The sequence below is a fragment of the Bombus pascuorum genome, chromosome 3, assembly GCF_905332965.1.
Source record: "Bombus pascuorum chromosome 3, iyBomPasc1.1, whole genome shotgun sequence".
In the NCBI taxonomy this organism is placed as follows: domain Eukaryota; kingdom Metazoa; phylum Arthropoda; class Insecta; order Hymenoptera; family Apidae; genus Bombus; species Bombus pascuorum.
Genome location: NC_083490.1, coordinates 4745573 through 4763874, shown reverse-complemented (window position 1 = coordinate 4763874; position 18302 = coordinate 4745573). Strand labels below are relative to the sequence as shown.

The window sequence follows — 18302 nt, the reverse complement described above, 5'->3', positions numbered from 1 at the left end:
GGAAAGTAAAGATTCTATCGTCTGCGAGGGAATTGAGTGCGATAGAACGAATGAAATTTCGATTAACTTAATGTTCCGTTAATCGAACATTCGCAGTTTCAATTCCCTTGTTTGAACGAGCTGAACCTCGTTATTTATTTATTTATTATATGAATTTTGCGCTGGGCTATTTCTCTGTACGCCAGAGTTTGACGCGAATTACGCGTAAACGATGCAGGATAATTCTGTTGCCTATGCAAGCACATTGGAATGAAGATATTGAGAACTAAATTATAATTTTTCTTAAAAATACGATGCATGTACTTTATTAATTTTAATAATTTACTTTAATAATTAATAATACAATTGAGCGTGATATATTTTAAAGCACGGTACGATACATTTTTCAAACTCGTAGCGCGATAGTGTTTCTCAAATTACTCTTCGTTTTATATTTTGAAGCGACATTTTGAGGTTGAAGATTCTAAAGAACTACAAGGATACGGATGTTAAAAAGAGCATTTAGTAATGGTATATTTATATTAACGAGAAGCAACAATTGATACCTGACACTGGCGTATCAAAAACAAAGACTATATATTCTGTCTGTATATCGTTAACGCTATATATATAATCTGTCTGTATATTGTTATAAAACGTTGTGAGGGCAAAAACAGTGTGAAAGAAGACAAATGAAAAAGATCATTTAGTTCAAAGGGTGAGGAGTGTAAGTCGATAGAGCGAGCCACTATAGTGGCGCGTCGTAATATAAGATAACATTCGCGAAGCCACTATAGTGGCGCGTCGTAATATAAGATAACATCCGCGAAGCCACTATAGTGGCGCATAGTGCCTAAGATGTTAAAAGCGAGCTTCTATTATATAAAAGACAAAAGGTTGGTGTTGAGAAAAATTCGCGAGCTCCTGTTATGCGAAGAAGTCCAATCGCGTAGATTGTTTGTCCTCCGAGTTCAAGTACGTTCGATTAGCGAAGCTGAAAGCATTTTGCTAAGTTTGATTTTACTTAATATCGGATAATGAATATTTTATTCGCAAGAAAGTCGAATATCTAATGCGCGTCTGGAAAATCGAACGTTACGTGCCTCCTGGCATGAAACCATTTTTCCAAACCTAATTCATAACTTGTCCCTTGGTCACACCTTCCTCGTACCGAATGTGGACTCTAAGCTCTCCTCGCACAGAAGCATAAAGAAAATAATCTGTCGAATCCAAACACGCGAAAATCCGAAATTATCCTCTCTAGCAGGAGCTCCGCAACAAAAGCTTCGAATCGATAAAGAAATTTCAAGGAAAAGTCACTCACCCTCGCGTAACTCAAAGCGTATATTGGTATAAGTAGCGTTTCCAAAATTCACGAAATTTCGCGGAATTTCCGATATTTTTCTAAACCTCGCTCTTCTTTTTCCTGAACCTTAATCGTCTAAACTGTTAATTCGTAGCGATCGTAGCTCGTAAGTTACATAGCAAGTGGCGCAAAAATTCTTCCAAAATGAAACGGTTTGTTTGGGAGAAACCAACAGATTGTGAAAATTGTTTAAAGAACACGTTCAAAGAAGAGCGTAACGGAATTCTACAAAAAGAATAAGACGCTCCTCTCTAATCTCGTCTTTAACCAGACGTGCGGATAACGGACACTGTAAATATATTAAAATTTCCACGAAAATTGTGTCTGGTTGAAGCTAATCGTCCCTAAAAAATTAGGTATACATTTGTAACATATTCGAGCGCAATCGCGCGAGCTTTAAATCTCTGAAATTTTATTCCCAAAGAATTAAAAATCTTCGAACAGTTTCTCGTCTCGGCCGTTGCACGATCAACCGAACGAAAACAATCATCGAAGATTGCCAAACAAACTCATCCCCTCGTCCTCCAAACAACTTTCCTTCTTCGAAGCGGTAAGAACACGAAATCGAAGGTTGAAGAGAGTAGAAAGGTAAGGAGGAAAAGAGGGCGAGGTAGAAAGGGTGCGCGTGGGTGTCGCTAATCAGCAACGGCGCCACTCAAGTGGATTATCAACCTGCGAGAGTCTCGAGGCCAGCCGAGTTCGCCAAAGGGAGGGGAAAAAAAGAAAGAGAGAAGAGAATGTTGGGAGGAGAGAGCGAGAAGAAGAAACGAGATCTGTAAACCGCGATGTAAATGACCGCGGTCACGCTCGGTTACGTCAGACGTCGGTGTGAGTACACCTTTACAGCTTACGGAAGGGACGACGACGTTGCAGAGTAAAACGATAAACAGCCGAGTGGAAAATTGCTCCACCGATTTGCCAGGCTATAAACCATCGGGAAAAACTCACTTTATGAGAAACGTGGTTTTTCTATCGTCAGGAGCAAAGTGGTTTCGAATTAATCGATATTTACAAGAGAGTCGTTTAGTGAAACGAGGCAGAAGGGACGAGTTTGGAGGAATTTTTGGACAGGACGAGGGAAAACGATTATAAATTTTACTTCTTTTTGACGATGACTATGCTGTGGATATTTACGCACTTCGATTTTAATATGCAAAGACGAAGTAGAACGCACATGGTACGCAAGGGTATGAAAAATTTCGAATTAACGCACGTAGAGGTACTCGTTGAAATATTTAGAGTTTGAACTAAGTTTTCAAATTCTGTTTCTTTAATAGTACGCGTAAAAATTTGTATTTACATAGATACGTAGACGAGTTACGGGGTACTGGCGTTTCGTTCCTTTCTTTATTTGTGTCTTTGTATCGAGCGAACGTTTTCTCTGTCTTTCGATTATGGAGATTTTGTATACAATTTAAAAATCGATGGTTGATATCGAGAAGTGACTGGTCTCTGATAAATAAGACGAATAAATTCTATTTATTCGTGGATTAAAAGTTTCTGAAATCTCCATTTATTTTTCTCGGACGTTAAAAATGACAAATCGCTTCGATTAAGATTACGTGCTTTTGCACGAGAGAAATCGAGTCAGACACCTCGAGGCATCGATTTATCAGATGCCGACAGGTAAATAGAGCTTTCGATTACTCTTTCCGGCGAGAATGCGTTGAAAAGGGAGGAAAGTTAGCAGCAGCGTTCAAGTGAAACGATAGACTAATGACAGACAGATTTTACGGTGAATTGCTCGTCGATTTTATACCCTTTGATCAAACCAAGCCTCGTGACACGTTAATGCTTTGTGCAATCAACGTTTCTCCGTGTGTTTCATTCCAACAGCTAACTACGTACCATACGTAGTCCCCTTCCACGCTACTATTTCTTTCTCTGCGATTAAAGCGCAAGGATTTTCCGATTAAAAGGAGAATTTTTATCTTCCACGCACAGCGTAGGATTTATTCTTCGTTTATTATTTTCCTCATAGGACACGCGATCATTATACTACGATGAATAACATTTTGAAAATTTTGGAAAGCATACGTCTGATTCCAAAGCCAAACGGAAGGACAATCGTTTCGGTAACAGGGGATTAATCGACGATGTAAAGAATTTTAAAAGCTGTTTCACCGTAAAAAGTAGAAAATACGATTTTATCGTATTCCTTCGTTATCCGATCGGAATGATTCAAATATTCCAAAGTTCATTCGTTGGTGGATAATCTGTGACGTTTCCTACAGAGAATTAATTCTCGAGTAATTAAAAACACGCGAACGAGACAAATGAGCTCAAGTTTTATTTTCTTCATCGCGTTGACTCTGTCGAAAGATAAAATTGCAAATGAGCGTAGAGACTAGCGGCGTTCTCAAGGGAATTTCGACAAGGTCGGCGGAGAACAAATGGCGAAACTGACTCTTTATTAATACATAAAACGTGCAAACGAACGTTTTTACGAGGTAGAACAATTGGGCACGGGAACACGTTGAGTTTCGTAACGGTTTACGAGCCGTTCAATTAGAGATTTCCTCCATAAATTCTCTTGCTTGACAGAAGAACGTTCTCGTTGCTCGAAAAGGCGCCGCGACCGCCAATCGCGTTACACACAAACAGCAGGAAAAAAAAAAACACGATAGTGTCTTTTGCGGTTAATCGATTCCACCATTATTTCTCTCTATTTCTGTTGGCAATTACGATCTGACCAGCGACTCGCGTTAATCGAGCTCTCAGCATTTTTTACTCTCTGTTTTTTTCCTTACTTCTTTGAAGTCTTTAATTCATGATACATTTGTGGCACACGAGCTGAGAGATACGTAACGTGACCTAAATTGCGCTACATACCCAAATTAGTGCACGGGACGAAGAATTAAAAGGCCGAATTTAAGTTTTATACCGCCTGACTGGAGAACGATCCAATTACGAATTTGGATTAGCGAGAGTGAGCGAAGTAATTAGAATTTTCAATTGGTATACTCTTACGTTGTGAAATTTATTGAAGTTAGGTTTTCGAAGTTTGTCTATTTTTCTTTCTTTTTTTTTTTTTTTTTTTTTTTTTGAAGAGTATTTCCGTACAGTTTCATTGTGAATTTGTGGGTATATTTTGAAAGCACTTTTCGGATATTTGAATTATTTTAATTACGAATATTTCGCGTCAGGTTCCTGAAGTTTGTCTACTCTTTAAAACATTCTCGAATATTTTAATTGACTTCATTGCGAATATTTCGATTCAGCTTTCTGGGCTTGGTGTACATTTTAAAGGATATTCGAATATTTTATGATTGCATTTTTCGAATAGAATACATTTTCATTGGATTTTCATTCACTTACATCATCGAACGACTCGTATCTAGGCTCTGCAATTATGCGAGTTATGCAGCGAATGCGTTACAGAATCAAGGAATGTTGGTAACGCTACGACGCTCTTAATTACCTTCTGCTTTACCGCAAAACCATATACTACAATCTATAAATTTGCAATGGTTCGCCAAGTCGAGAGTATTCTAAAAAAAGATCACAGAAAAGACACGGACATCTGACCTCGAAGATATCGCGTTATTAAAAAGAATTCTAACGAAAAATCTAGTTGGATGATTTTACAAATATTCACATTGATAGAACGAAGGAAACAGGACGAGAATTATACGAAAAATTCGCACGAAATACCAAACGTTTGTATACGACCAACGTAAAATTGTAAAAATATAAACATCAATAATCAATTTAAAAACGTTAATATCATTTAGTTATCTGTAAATTTATTATGCGAAAAATTCTAACAGAAAACTAATCGAAGTCAACTCTACGAGCATTCGAAGTAAGAAAACGAAGAAAAACAAGAATATTACATAAAAAATCGTTCAAAACATTTAATAATTCCTGCCGACTTTATTCAAATCTCTGTATAAATAGAAGATTGATGAGATAATCGAAAACATAGTAACACAAAGAAACATAAAGGTAATAATCGTGTAAAGGTCGAGGTTAATAGACATACGATGTCGACAATCAGAAAAAAAAAAACGGATAATTAGGCGTCTGAGTTTAGTGAGATGCTAATAAACCGATTAACGAGCGGATACGAGACCGTTCCTAGTTGTTACAAAGTAAGATGCAAACGTCGTGATAAACGAATCTTCCATTTGCCAAGGAAACCGACGTTAATTGCCTTCCCGTATTAATTGCCTCTAAGTAGGACAATTTTGCGGAACGATCCCCTCTGAAACGTGGAAAAACTACGCTATCTACCGAGTCGCATCGAGCAACTAATAACATCTGATAAAAAACTGTTTAGAAATTTTAATCCCCCCCGGTTAATTGCGTATTTTTCAAAGGAAATGATACTTAATTGGGGGTAGATCGAGCGAAGTTCTCGATAATACTAAGTTTTGGAACTCGAGTGTTTTTTTTCGGTTCGAGGTGTCGAAAATGTTTATAGAGCTGAATTATACGGAGAGGGTTTTAGAATTTAAAAGGGGTCGTATAATAAATATTCATAGCGATTGCACGGCCGTAAGTAACTTTCCGATAAAATAAAATTCTAGTATCAAGTAGTTTTTTGATTTTATAGCTGAACACTGAACATCCCGTAGAATAAAGTACGCTCATGTTATAATATTCATTCAGGTCTATTTTCCTCTCAACACTATCCCTAACATTACTTTAATAGACGCTATAAGGAAAAGAATGTCGATGTATACTCGTTATTACTCTTATCAGCAGCAATATCCTAACTAAATTACACCGAAGTTGTACTTCTACCACTCGTTGTTTAGATTCGCATCAACAAACTCGAATAAGCCAAAGTTTCCTGTAGGCAAAAATATGCCTATCCTACTCGTTGCTGACTTCAGTTACCGCTAAAATTATTCCTGGAATTTCCACAAAGTATCAAATCACACGCAAGATTGCATTCATTTCGTCCATCTTTCATCCCCAATTACGTTCTGTATTTCCAATTACGGTGCATCGTAAAGAAAGAATAAAATATTCGCTACCTTTTACTTAAAGAGAACGTAATCTGCACTTTCATCTATCAAAGGCATCGTCTCGTTACTTACGAAGGCATTGGCCGACACACGTGCACCCTCCGACACCGTAATCTCAGACGCGTGATTCGCCATTGTCTCGCAGACGTGCAATCTTACAATTAGCGCGGACGATGTGTCAACATCGTGGCATTTTCGCTTCTGCTTGCAGTCTGCATGACATTTCTGCGACAACAGAAATACGATTCTCTTCACGGGGGACAGAGTCGCGCGCGAATTTTGCTGTCTTTGTCATCGCCGCGACAAATGCAACTCGGATCAGCTGGCGGAGATACTCTGAAGTTTCGAAAAAAAAAAAAAAAAAAAAAAAAAGAAAAGAAAGCAGCAGAAACACAGGGCTTCCTTCTTATTTTTAAGTTATAGAATTTTCAGAGAATTTGGATAATAAAAATTGTTTGATAACAGAATGCAACATGGGAGACGCAGTCGTTACGTTTTCGAAGAAGCGAAATTTGCGAGAACTCGAGGGGCAGAAACTTTTATTTTCATTTATAGACATTTTTATGGAATCCGGATCGTATAAATTTTTTGATGAGAAGACGGAATCAGAGAGGCGATCGTTACACTATGGAAGAAAAAGCGAAGTTGAAGTAAATTGGCGAAAATTTATGAGAACTTAGGGACGTATTTATGTACGACGTAAAGTGGTCGTATCTTTTTTGCTTGCTCTTGCACCGACTTGTTTAGTAAGCTGTGCGTGGCTTTGAAAGGGAAGAAGGTGCACGTGTTGTGAGACGTCAATTCAGAAACCAAAGAAAGTGCAGTGTTTTGAGTTGCAAGATAATAATGAAAACGTAGCACCTACTACGTTATTTTTAACCGTCTAAGCACGTATGTAGCGCTTTGTGGCGTATAAATATGTGAAAACATATTTGCATACGCTTTGGCCTCGATGGCAATAAGAACGAAATTCACGTTGATATAAAAAATCGGACATGAAATTTTCATTTCAGATTAATCGAGTTTCTTTAAAGCGAATAACTTGCTCTCAAAAAGCAACGCATTCGGTTAATACGTCGTTTGCATCGTCATTTTCAATTTTTAAAAATAATTCTGACAGTGGGATCATCGTTTAAATCCATCAGCTGAAAGTCAACGAACGATAAGAAATTTTCGCAAGCTTCACTTTACTTTTAAACTTCCATTCCATAGAAATATTTATCTGAGAAGTTCAAAGTCGACGAACGATCGTTTTATCGAAGAAAAAGCATAATTTAAAAAGAAGTATTCGCGTATTCCAAATATTACATTTATCGATTCCCAATCGCGTAACGCCACTCACAATTGCATAATCCCATCTCAAATATCCTACACTTCGAATGAAGCTCACTACGAAGGATTATACCGACCAATAAGCTGACAAATAAGCCCGCAACAATTCGTATCTCCGATTCCTCTTCATCCTCTCAAATATCCACAAATGCTCTTTTATTTGTCCTTTATTTTTAGACAATAGTGTCATAGTTGAAGCTATATACTTTCAAATTTACATAATCACTCGTCCAACGTCAGAGACGAGAATAATTCGAGACGAAGAGTTATGCGTGCGATATAACCGATCGATATAAAATTAATCGCCGATTTAAAAGAACCGAACGATCGCGAAGATGTTTGAAATTTCTCATGCGCACATGGCACGTGTAACATGCAACGATATTTAAAATATTCGAGACGGTACGTTTGTTACAATGTCTGGCAAACGAAACAAAGTTCTCTATAAATTCCATTTACTTAGTTACGCTCATAAATACATAAAAATGCATAAAAGTTGGCGATCTGGCGATATACATAGCCAACAAGAATCGCACGTGGTTTTCGATATATTCTTAGATCACGGATAAACGACTCGGTTTGACGATTCCACGCGAGACTTCGAGACACTGCAAAGTGGATTAATGGGATCACCAGCCGTGTAAATAATTCTTTCATTCCTGCCGATTCATTCATCTACGAGTCGGTTGCTTCTTTCTCTCGTCCGTTCGCTCGTAATTACCGCTACGCCACGTTTCTTTCTCTTTCTGTCTCACTCGAGAGTGTCTCTCGGTGGCCAGATTAAACGCATCCGGTTCGTCGTTTCACGCGCATGCCGCTTTTGTGAAAGCGTCGAGACGCGTATGTATACTATACACGACGTTCCACGAATTGCTGTTTGCTTCGCCGGAATATTATATGTACGCGTAAGGCGGCGCTCTTCCGGGCGTTGAACGCCAAACCGGAAGTAACTGCGCCCGACACCCGTGTTCCTCTGGCGCACGCCGCGTTTCTTGTTACGCGGACTGTACTTCATTACGGAAACGGGAAGCGTAAGTCGTTGTGGCGACTCTTTCGTGTGGCTGTTTCCTTCGGAATTTCATTCATAGCTCTGGCGTATAGGGTTTGTATGTACGGCGTTTAAGTATATGGTGTGGAGGATTGTTGGTCGCGTGGTTTAAACGACGAGATAACTCGATGTTGAGAGCGTCAAATATATTTTTAAATAATTAATAAATACAGAGAAAGTTCGCTAAGACGCTCGGTACTAACTGATTCGCTAAAGGCTGTGCATTGATCGTGCCACTACAATGGTATATTTTTTTTTTTAATTTTATTTTGGTTATTTTACAATTTGTCCTTATGGACATTTGGTAAAGTGTTATATCTTATTGGTGAAGAAAAAAATAAAATAAAAATAAATATAGCATGTGGGTGGCTACCCCCAGCGGGGTGCCAGCTTCGTTCTTTCTAACTTATATCTTTTATGAATGGTATATTAACGGAAATGTAGAGAATAGATCGGAGTTTTTCAGGTTTAGTTTGAACAATGTACGGTAGCTTACGAAGGTGTAGGAATATTCGTAACGTATCGCGTATAGCCTCTCATCAACCAGTCAGGAATTTCATAAAATCCGATATCAAATTTCTTCTTGGGATAGCTTATTCAAGATATCCCTTTGCAACCTCAGGTTTCACGATCTCTCGAAACTCCCCCAGGAAATCTTGAGCCATGGGAAGTTGTTATTAATAAACTTTTTCCCAGAGTAATTACCAAAACTATAGATTATCACTGTCTGCAAATTTCAGCCTTGATCTTTGCTATATACCCGCATCACCATGGAATCAATATACCGGTATTTCTAAACTCAGAATCGACGATGGAAGAAGTTTCAAAAATTGCTAATGCTCGAGAGATTCTCATACGAAGGGAGCTACCGGTTTACGGTTCAGGAGCATCCCTGCTCTCCTAACTCTCGGCAATTTAGTAGCAGTTACACTTAACGAGCAACGCCTGTTGCTTGATTGTCTCAACGAGGCGGCTCCTCCACCCTTTTTCCGTGTTCACCTCGAAAGAAGCAGACGAAGAAACGGTCGTTGGAACGGAAAAAGAAAACCGGCTGATGGTACAAACGAGCGAGAGGATTCTCGTGGAGAACGAGGAAGAGAAAGAGAAGAGGGAAGGACGAGAGAGGAAGAAAGAAAGAGCGAGCCGCCCACAGAGAGCGGATGCTGGGTCGACAGGGTCACCTCTCCGACAAAATGAATCTTTTATGCCCTCGCGCGCGTGCGCGCCTTTACGACGCGTCCTCGAGAACGAGCCGCTCTCTCTCTTACGGTTTCGTTTCGAGACTGGACCGCACGGTAAACGATTGACCCGTTCAGCTCGTTGCTTTCGCGCCAGAGTGCATAAAATCTGCATTTTCACCGAAGACATTCCGTTTCTAACGCAAGGGCCACAGCGTGTTCCTCTTTGAAATAATTTCCTCCTACGACAATTAGGAAAGATATTCATCGACACGTTGATCGTGACGGTGATCATCGGTGAGACGCGTTTAAAATCTTCCCAAATCTTTTTTGAAGCGACTAATATGACACAAGGTAAATTTCACGAACTAAGATAATTTTAAAACGATTTTTAGAAAAAAATAACGCAAATACGATGTATTTTGCGAGAATTAAATTTTTATTTAAAAAAACGTCGATTATTAGTAATTTAACTAAAGTAATTTTTAAACATTTTTCAGAAAAAACTAACGCAAATACGATACGGTATTTTGCGAGAATTAAATTGTTATTAAAAAGAAACGTAGGTTATTAGTAATTTAGTTTGTGGTTTGATTTATCCTATGTTCGTATAATTTTTGGGACGAAGGGAAAATGTGAAAGGCAAAGGCATCCTCCTCTGGGAGGAGGACATTGATATTAATACCGCTTCAACGATCACGAAGCATCCGTTTAATGAACGCGATCGTCGCGTGCCACGAGCCACCCTGTTATTCAATTTAATACGGCACCGTCGGCTTTCGATCCCGCCACTCACAGGCAACGTTTCATGTTGCGTATAACAAAATTATGGCCGTGTCAAATGACCATTTGCCGACTACATCTTCCGTCTTCATTTCTTCATTTTTCTTTATATTTTTGATCTACGATCGTATTCAACCTGACAGGTTATCGTAATTGGAAAGACACGAACGATGCTGGCGAAAATCGCGGAATAAATATAAAAATTATTTTGCCATCACGTTTCTGAGATTAACAAATTATCAACTATCGCACGCTATCAGTTTTCCAAAATCTTTTCGCAAGGGATCGCATATTTTTCCCGAAACGTTTTTAAAACGAGCCTTCTCTCATTAACGCGAGATTGCTCGCGCCAAAGACAAATTACCACGTGCGAAAACCACGAACGAGCCATCCGACACTCCCAATAAAAGCGAATCGCGAACGAGGGAGACTAACGAGCAGCAAGAGAAGAATATTTCGTACGAATGTTTTCCTGCCACGCGGGAAACGTTGCTAAATTTAAACGGGACCTAAATTCAACGTGTGTAAAACGAGACAACGTCGAATGCAACGGCCAGCTTCTTGTCGACGTCAGAAAAATTGGACGCTGTCAGGACACGTGTTTCGCGAGGCCATTTCGATCTCTTCATAACTTCCCTACCTTTAAACTTAAAAATGTGTCCTACCAAACACGGTTTCCAGCTTTTCTTTTCGCTATAGAAATATTTCATTTCGCGCATTGTTTCTATCCAGCAAAATTCCAACTAAATACGTAGACCATAGACGATCGTATTTCGTAACAATTGTTGTGAATTCTCAACTAAGTAGCGATCGGTCAGGTTGCAACTGATCGGTTGATGTAGCCAACCTTGAACAAGATTAACGCTCAAAGTGGAGGTAAATTAAAGCTGTCGAGCAGTAGTATGTTTAGGTTATGTATTTGCAAGTTAAGATACAGAATACGGTGTAGTATAACACGAAGAGTCAGACGCTCCGATGAAGACTGTTGTAAGATTCCGTTACTACTGTTTCAAGAAGCTTCGTCTGGTCCTTATATAATAATTTTCCATCCACAGGTTTTCCACCGTTTCTGGGCTTTACACCTGTCCTATCCGGCACTTAGGACGTTTATTAGTCTCTTAACGAGGCTTGCATCGTAAGGTTTATAACTTAGGAAGTAGAAAATTCGGAGTTTCCCAAAAAAGACGAAGGTGCTGCGCGAGTCATAAACGGACAGCCACTCCAAATCTCGAACAGCAATTATCTAATGTATTCGATTCGAAAAAGTGACGAGTTTAACGACCGTTTTCTCGGGTGAGTCTAATTTAGCGAATCTAAAACTACTAAATTAGCAAAACTACAGGTACAACATAAATTGGCCATGTTCGCTGGTACGCCGATCTTCCCATCTTTAAGCTCTTCCTCTGTATTACAAACAACATATACTTTTAGCGAAAAATTAGCATACAGTATGAATGCTGGTCTTAAGCATGCAATTAGCTGTGAAGATAATCTAACATATCGTTGCTTGTTAATACAGCAAATGACCGTTCAAACACTCCGATGATCTTTACGAAACGTATGCTTGCAATTAACATCTTGCAAACATTATGCACATTTTTAGACGCTTTAAACGTATCTAGCTAGCGATCGTTGGAATACTTTCGCGAGCCACTGCGTACAATAAAAATACCTCGTTGCGTAGATAGGAAGTTGGTAGGTTATCGAACCGTTGTAGAAAATGAGTCTGACTGGGAAAATAGTCAGAAATGACAGGCACCGATGATACTAGACCAGAGCTAGATCACGCAGAGGAACCTTTTTTTGGGTAAACGGATCGAGCGGCTGTAGGTTTAACAAACTCGGTCTGGTTTCAAGTTACGTAAGCCATCAGGGATCCGCGAATCGCCGGAAAAGATTACCAGACGTGGTCGGTTGAAATAACTTTGGCGATCGGCCAGCGAAAAAAATATCGGCTCGACGATTGTTGTGCGCGTGTCCGTTTGCACGTTTCGACGGCGCGACGTTACCTCGCGACGAAACACGGTCACGTTCACGGTCGTGCGTGCCCAATGAATACGTCGGGATTCATAAATTTCTACGAGACAACCGTGAATCTCGTAACGTTTGATTCCCCTGACCGGTATAACATAGAACAAAATACGAATCGTTGCGTTGTTTAGATCGATGTTAAAGTTAGTTCGGCAAGGTAATAAAATAGTAAGCTTCCTGTAAAGAAACTGGGTCAGTCGGAGGTGCAAGCGTTTTAGCCTTGAGTCTCTTCTCTGCAAATTTTTCTTTGTATCAAATAACGTTAGAAATGTTCGATGTAAGGAACGAGCACGTAGAAGATCGCAGAGATATCGATAAGTATCCCTTCTTCTCCTATTTTTAATAAAAGCGTAAATTTCGTTGGATAAAGGAAAATATTCTTCGTTACCGAATACCTGAGGTGCTCCGATATGATATGACACGACTGGAATTTCATTTACGAAATTCTCACGTCATACTAATTGAAAGTATCTATGTATTCGCGTGAATATAAAGACGATCACGTTGGAATGTTAGCTCGATGGTTGTATCGTTAATTAATCGGAACACCAACTCGTATAAGGAGTTCCACCGTAAAAGATCTCAAAGGAAGTTCGTAAAGTCGAATTCTAAACAGTCTGAAGAATCCTATTATTACGTGTTTACGTACATTGAACCTGAAAGGATCTTAACCTACTGCGCGTCTCCATAATCGTATTCCGAGAAACCTTTGACGTAGTGCTAACACAGAGAAGCTCTGACGTAGCGGCACACGTTTTCGCGAACCAAGCCTAGCAAACCTCCGACATACCGCCGTCGATACTATTTTCACTAGCCAGCCGTAGAAAGCTTCTGACGTACGACCACGTCCGGCCGGACCAAACCATCTTCTATACAATCTCAATTTCTTTTTCCCATTCCAATAAGTTCTCCTAATTGAAGTTTCTTGTCGTGGATAAAACTGTCGTTGTATCGCTTGCTAGAAAAAGTTACACGTTTCCGTATACGACGAAACATAGCTTGTAACCTATTTTTGGGAAGCTTATTGCTTTCGCCTACAAATTTGCAGGAATTTTTCTCTTATTAATTTTCAACGAGATTCGCGCCAGAATCGATAAATGAGAGAATGACATACCGTGAATACCGAATCGTTGTACGCTATATAAAAGTTTCGTACGCTGTGTAAGAATTTCACGTGACGATATTACGTATCTGATCCTGTTATTGAAAGGTAAATGAGTTTTAACGAAAAACAATTTTAACGCGACCATAAGTCGGCAGGCGTTCCTCCAGCGAACGACCCAACCGGTAAAACCGTTAATCCAATGAGCAGGCCAACCAACTGATCGCGAGGATCAGGGACACCGCGCTTATCGCTAAATCGAGAAAATACCGTAGAAACGGCCGACTACGCTCGGCCACGTTCTCGAAGAATCCACGATTAGGGTACAGGATTGGTTAAACGACTATTTATCTTATGTGTTTACTACACGGTAGAGTTCGATTTACGCGAATCTCTCGAAGGACAAACAGTGTGTGTAACCGGAGATCGGTGATTCACGATTTTTCATTCAGGTAATTCAAACTTTACGTTTAGATCGGTGGATTAGCGTTAATATTGCAATTTGTTCCGAGTAAATAAAATTCTATTGTACTTTGACGCTGCAAATGCGAAACCATTGAAAACGTCTGGTATCTGGTCTTCTACTTTAGCGATTAATAAAAGCATGCATGAATGGTGATTATTATAGTAACAGAATATGTACGATCAATTGTCGACGGTAGCGTACAGTGTACATCGGTGAGAAAATATTTTTCTGAACGAATTTCGACGATGGAATACGGCGAATTTCTTGATGAACGATACAGTGGATCTTAGTCACGGAATATAGAGAATTTGAGTAAAATGTTTGCAGCTGACATAAATGTAATTTACGCGAACTGAACTTTGTCTCTATCATACAGTAGTGGAACGTTAGAAGGATAAAGATCGTAGCGTGAAGTATTAACACAGAGAAATTGGTGCGATATTCGAATTTTATCGCAATTTTCTATAGTTTGACCTTAACGGACCAATATCTGCTGTCTCCGTTGCAAAAATTCTGCGACGTCATTTGGAATATCGAGGACAGCGAACTTGTAGAAATCTGAACGAGAAAAAATGTCGTATTACCTTGGTATGCAGGCCCGAGAAGAAAGTGCGTCGCGGCGCGGAGTACGACGACATGTTGATCTTGTTGACGACCATTGTCATGGCAGCACGAAAGCGTGTTCCTTCGTTCGATCGATTTCTTTCGTTATCTCGGCTTTCAATTGGCACGCAACTCCTCGTTCCGTGCCAGCGTCGATGGTCTCTCACTCATTCGAACAGTCCACGCGTCTGTGTGTGTCCATATGTACCAACCAACAACCCCGAATAATCACTGTCTTCTTTCTCTCACATAATCGAATAACATAAACGAGCTCTAAAAACGCGTTTCATCCAACGTGCTTCTCTCTCTCATCTTTCTATTATTTTTAACTGAAATATCCAAATAAAATTCACTTATATATAGAGAACGTAAGCCCGTGAGTATCTTATCTTTCATAAGAATTAAATACTTTTCTGCCACTGGATACACGGCAATACGATTCAAAACATCAACGACTTTGAGAACAGCGCAATGTAAAACACGAAATATCGCAGAGAAGCAAAAACCCAAAGTGAGAACACAACGGAGATGAAGTTCGCGCGGTACTGACGGCGGCGCGCGGCGCAGCGCGGTATATAGTCTCCCCACTACTCGATCGCGCGACCAATCGGAACGCGGTTCGGGCGCGCGCCAACTCGGCGGGTAGATACGAATAGTGGTGGTGTATCTGGATGAGCGGCAGTCTCGCCGTGACCTTCGAACTTGGAGGGCTGTGTCTAGCGCGATGCAAAACAGCCATGAGAAGGGATAGAGTGCCGATCATTGGAGGCTGTTGGATGGAAACGATATGAGAAGAGTAGTGGTAGGGCAAGAAGGCTGGAATACACTCGAACTACGAGTTCGAACGACCAGTAACTGCTTCCACGGATCCCTCCGTGTCGCAGATTTTGGATTGCAAGCTATTTTTTTAGGGGTGTTGACCATACCTAACTTGGCACGGTGGTAGAAGAATCGTTGAAATTTTGTCGATGTCGCTATGAAAAAAGGTCTCGCGTCGATCGAATAATATTTCGATTCATTTCGCGTTCGCACGCGATATCGTGCACGAAGATTACGATAAAGGCACGATAAATGTACGTTTATTGATCTTGTGATATTAATGTCATTTTAGGATGAAACAAAATTTGTAATCTTAATATGCCGTGATTGAAAATGAAAATAATCTGGTAGGTTCGAAGAATGTCTTTTAAAAATAGCTGACGATAAGTTGACAATGTTTTACGGAGGCCAAGGGCATGATTATTAAAGTCGTTACGCCAATTTAACGTGATTAATATTAGCGTGGATAACTAATGCTACTAACATTTTCCAACCGTTCAAAAAAGTAGCAAAAACACATACCCGATCTAAAAATCAAATGGACAGACAGCTGCAACGTGGAATTGTTTAACGATATATTGACTTTTAAATTTGTTTCTACGCAAAAGTCAAGAAATGTGACTTATCGTGTTTTTCACCTGTAGCAATCTTTTTATACGACAATCTTTTCTTTTTTTAATTTCATTGCTCATATAATACGATGATCAAACTATCGTCAGAATTCGCTAATATCATCAAAAAGATTTTTTATTAACCGAAAGTTTTTTTTACAAGAAAGAAGCGTTAATTAAACGATTCGTTCGTGTACTTTGCATTTGAACGCGATATTGTACAATTGAAGCGTGCGTTTCGAATCAAGTTTTTCTTATTGAAATTCTTCTTTGTTTTTTAAAGCACGGAACGTGCTAATTCCTTTAGAACCAAGATTCAGTCCTTGTTCTTTGTGCGAATTCAAATAAAACGAGTATCCTAAACAGTTTCAATATTTGATTTTGAGTGGCTCGCGGGCCGGTTTCTACGTCAGCGTGGGTTTTGGCACATCTCGCGAATCCTTCGTGGCGGATGCATAAATTCGGCTGTATTACCGCACACAGGGTAATAAATACGCTGCACGTTTCGACTCCAACGTTTCTGCTATATTTTATTTAAAAACGTGCCATTATTTCGTTGCGTTACATCACTTTAAACCTGACACAAAGTTGTTAACACATTCTCACAGGATGCTTTACGTTGATTCGCTTCCTACTATTAATAATCATTACAGATTATTAATAAACGTTCAAACATCGATAAAACAAAATATTTAACTTCCATCCTATAAAAATTCTCAGACGGATAATTCGATCCTCTCGACGTTCGATTAAAATTGAAGATAAATCACAAAATACGCCTAGTCCTCGTTGCATCAAGCTAACGACAGAATAATGTGTTTGTACACGGAAATGTTCAAAAGCCGGAAGCCTCGGTGACTAGGAGAAGGACGGGATCGTCGTTGGAAAGTTAGGATTTCTAACTCTAAAAATTTACATGGAAACTACCAGGTCGACGACGAATGGAGCGGAAAAAATACACTTCGCCCATGAATACTTCCATCTCGTTACGGATCACGTAATTGATAGCCGTGCGTCACAGGCCGCGAAGTAGAACCGTCACCTTGCCAACAGCGATTCTGGCTGTTGATTCTCCTCGATGATTAGCCACGACTTCCACCGGGTACCAGGTCTGTAATTTTCTGTGGCAACTTGTGCACGCGGTATGCAAACGAATGCCACCGCCTGGGAACCCGAGAATCTTCGCATCTCTCCGAGGCCTGCAACGTTTTCTATTTGCAACTATGAACGCTCGATACACTCGGTTACAATGTTGAGTATCAAAGATTGCAAACGACTTTTCACGCAGAGAAGTCTGAGAATGACACAATATTGTGATTATCGATGATCGAAGTATGAAATTTATAGCAAAGATATGAAAGTTTCAAATAATTGGAAAAACGCGAAAATGAAACTTTTGGAAGAAAAAGTTGCTCGTTGGCAAAGGTTCGACGAACTGTTCGCGAAAAGGGCGCCATCAGGTCGGAAAAATCTCGACTTCTGACATTGGCGAGGAACAGCTGTCCCGGTGTAGCTGTGAAGTGGGAATGCTTAAAGGGGTCAAGGACCGACGATGACGAAAACCACGATTGTCACTTTCTTGGTAAAAATCCGGAAAGAAATAACCCAGGAAAAATATCGAAAACGGAGCAACTAGGATTCTGTAGAAACGTGAATCGAAATTTTAAATTTAGATTATGCGGTATCGTGATGATAACGTAGACAAACGCGTAATTTAATCGCCGTTTGCGATAGTATCAAGAATTTCTTACCATTCTTGAAGGAATTTGTCGCATTTTTAAATTACGCAAAGAGTAAAAAAACATGTTGAATTTAATTTTTTACTTTTATTCGATTATCAAACGTGTCGTTTTAACGTTATCGAAAATGTATCACCATTTCTAAGAAATATGTAAAATATGTATTTAATGTTTCAAGTTAGCGAGTAAAGCAGACGATAAACATTTAGCTGAATGTTTAATAATAAACTGGAAGAACGAGTATCGAAGCTGTTTGTTTCTCGGGAACG

The 18302-nt window shown here is 39.6% G+C and overlaps 1 protein-coding gene across 3 annotated transcripts in view; it reads right to left on the bottom strand.

The window, feature by feature from the left end:
* LOC132905557 (NAD(+) hydrolase sarm1) overlaps nt 1-18302 on the bottom strand; it is a 140300-nt gene that overhangs the window by 54500 nt on the left and 67498 nt on the right. The window contains exon 1 of one of the 3 annotated variants that reach the window (XM_060956988.1): nt 14846-15408. The exons of the other annotated variants lie outside the window; for them this stretch is intronic. Coding sequence (XP_060812971.1) covers nt 14846-14926 — 81 coding nt within the window. The 5' untranslated portion in view covers nt 14927-15408. Of the gene's footprint in view, nt 1-14845; nt 15409-18302 lie in introns of those variants that run through there. 3 annotated transcript variants of the gene reach the window in all.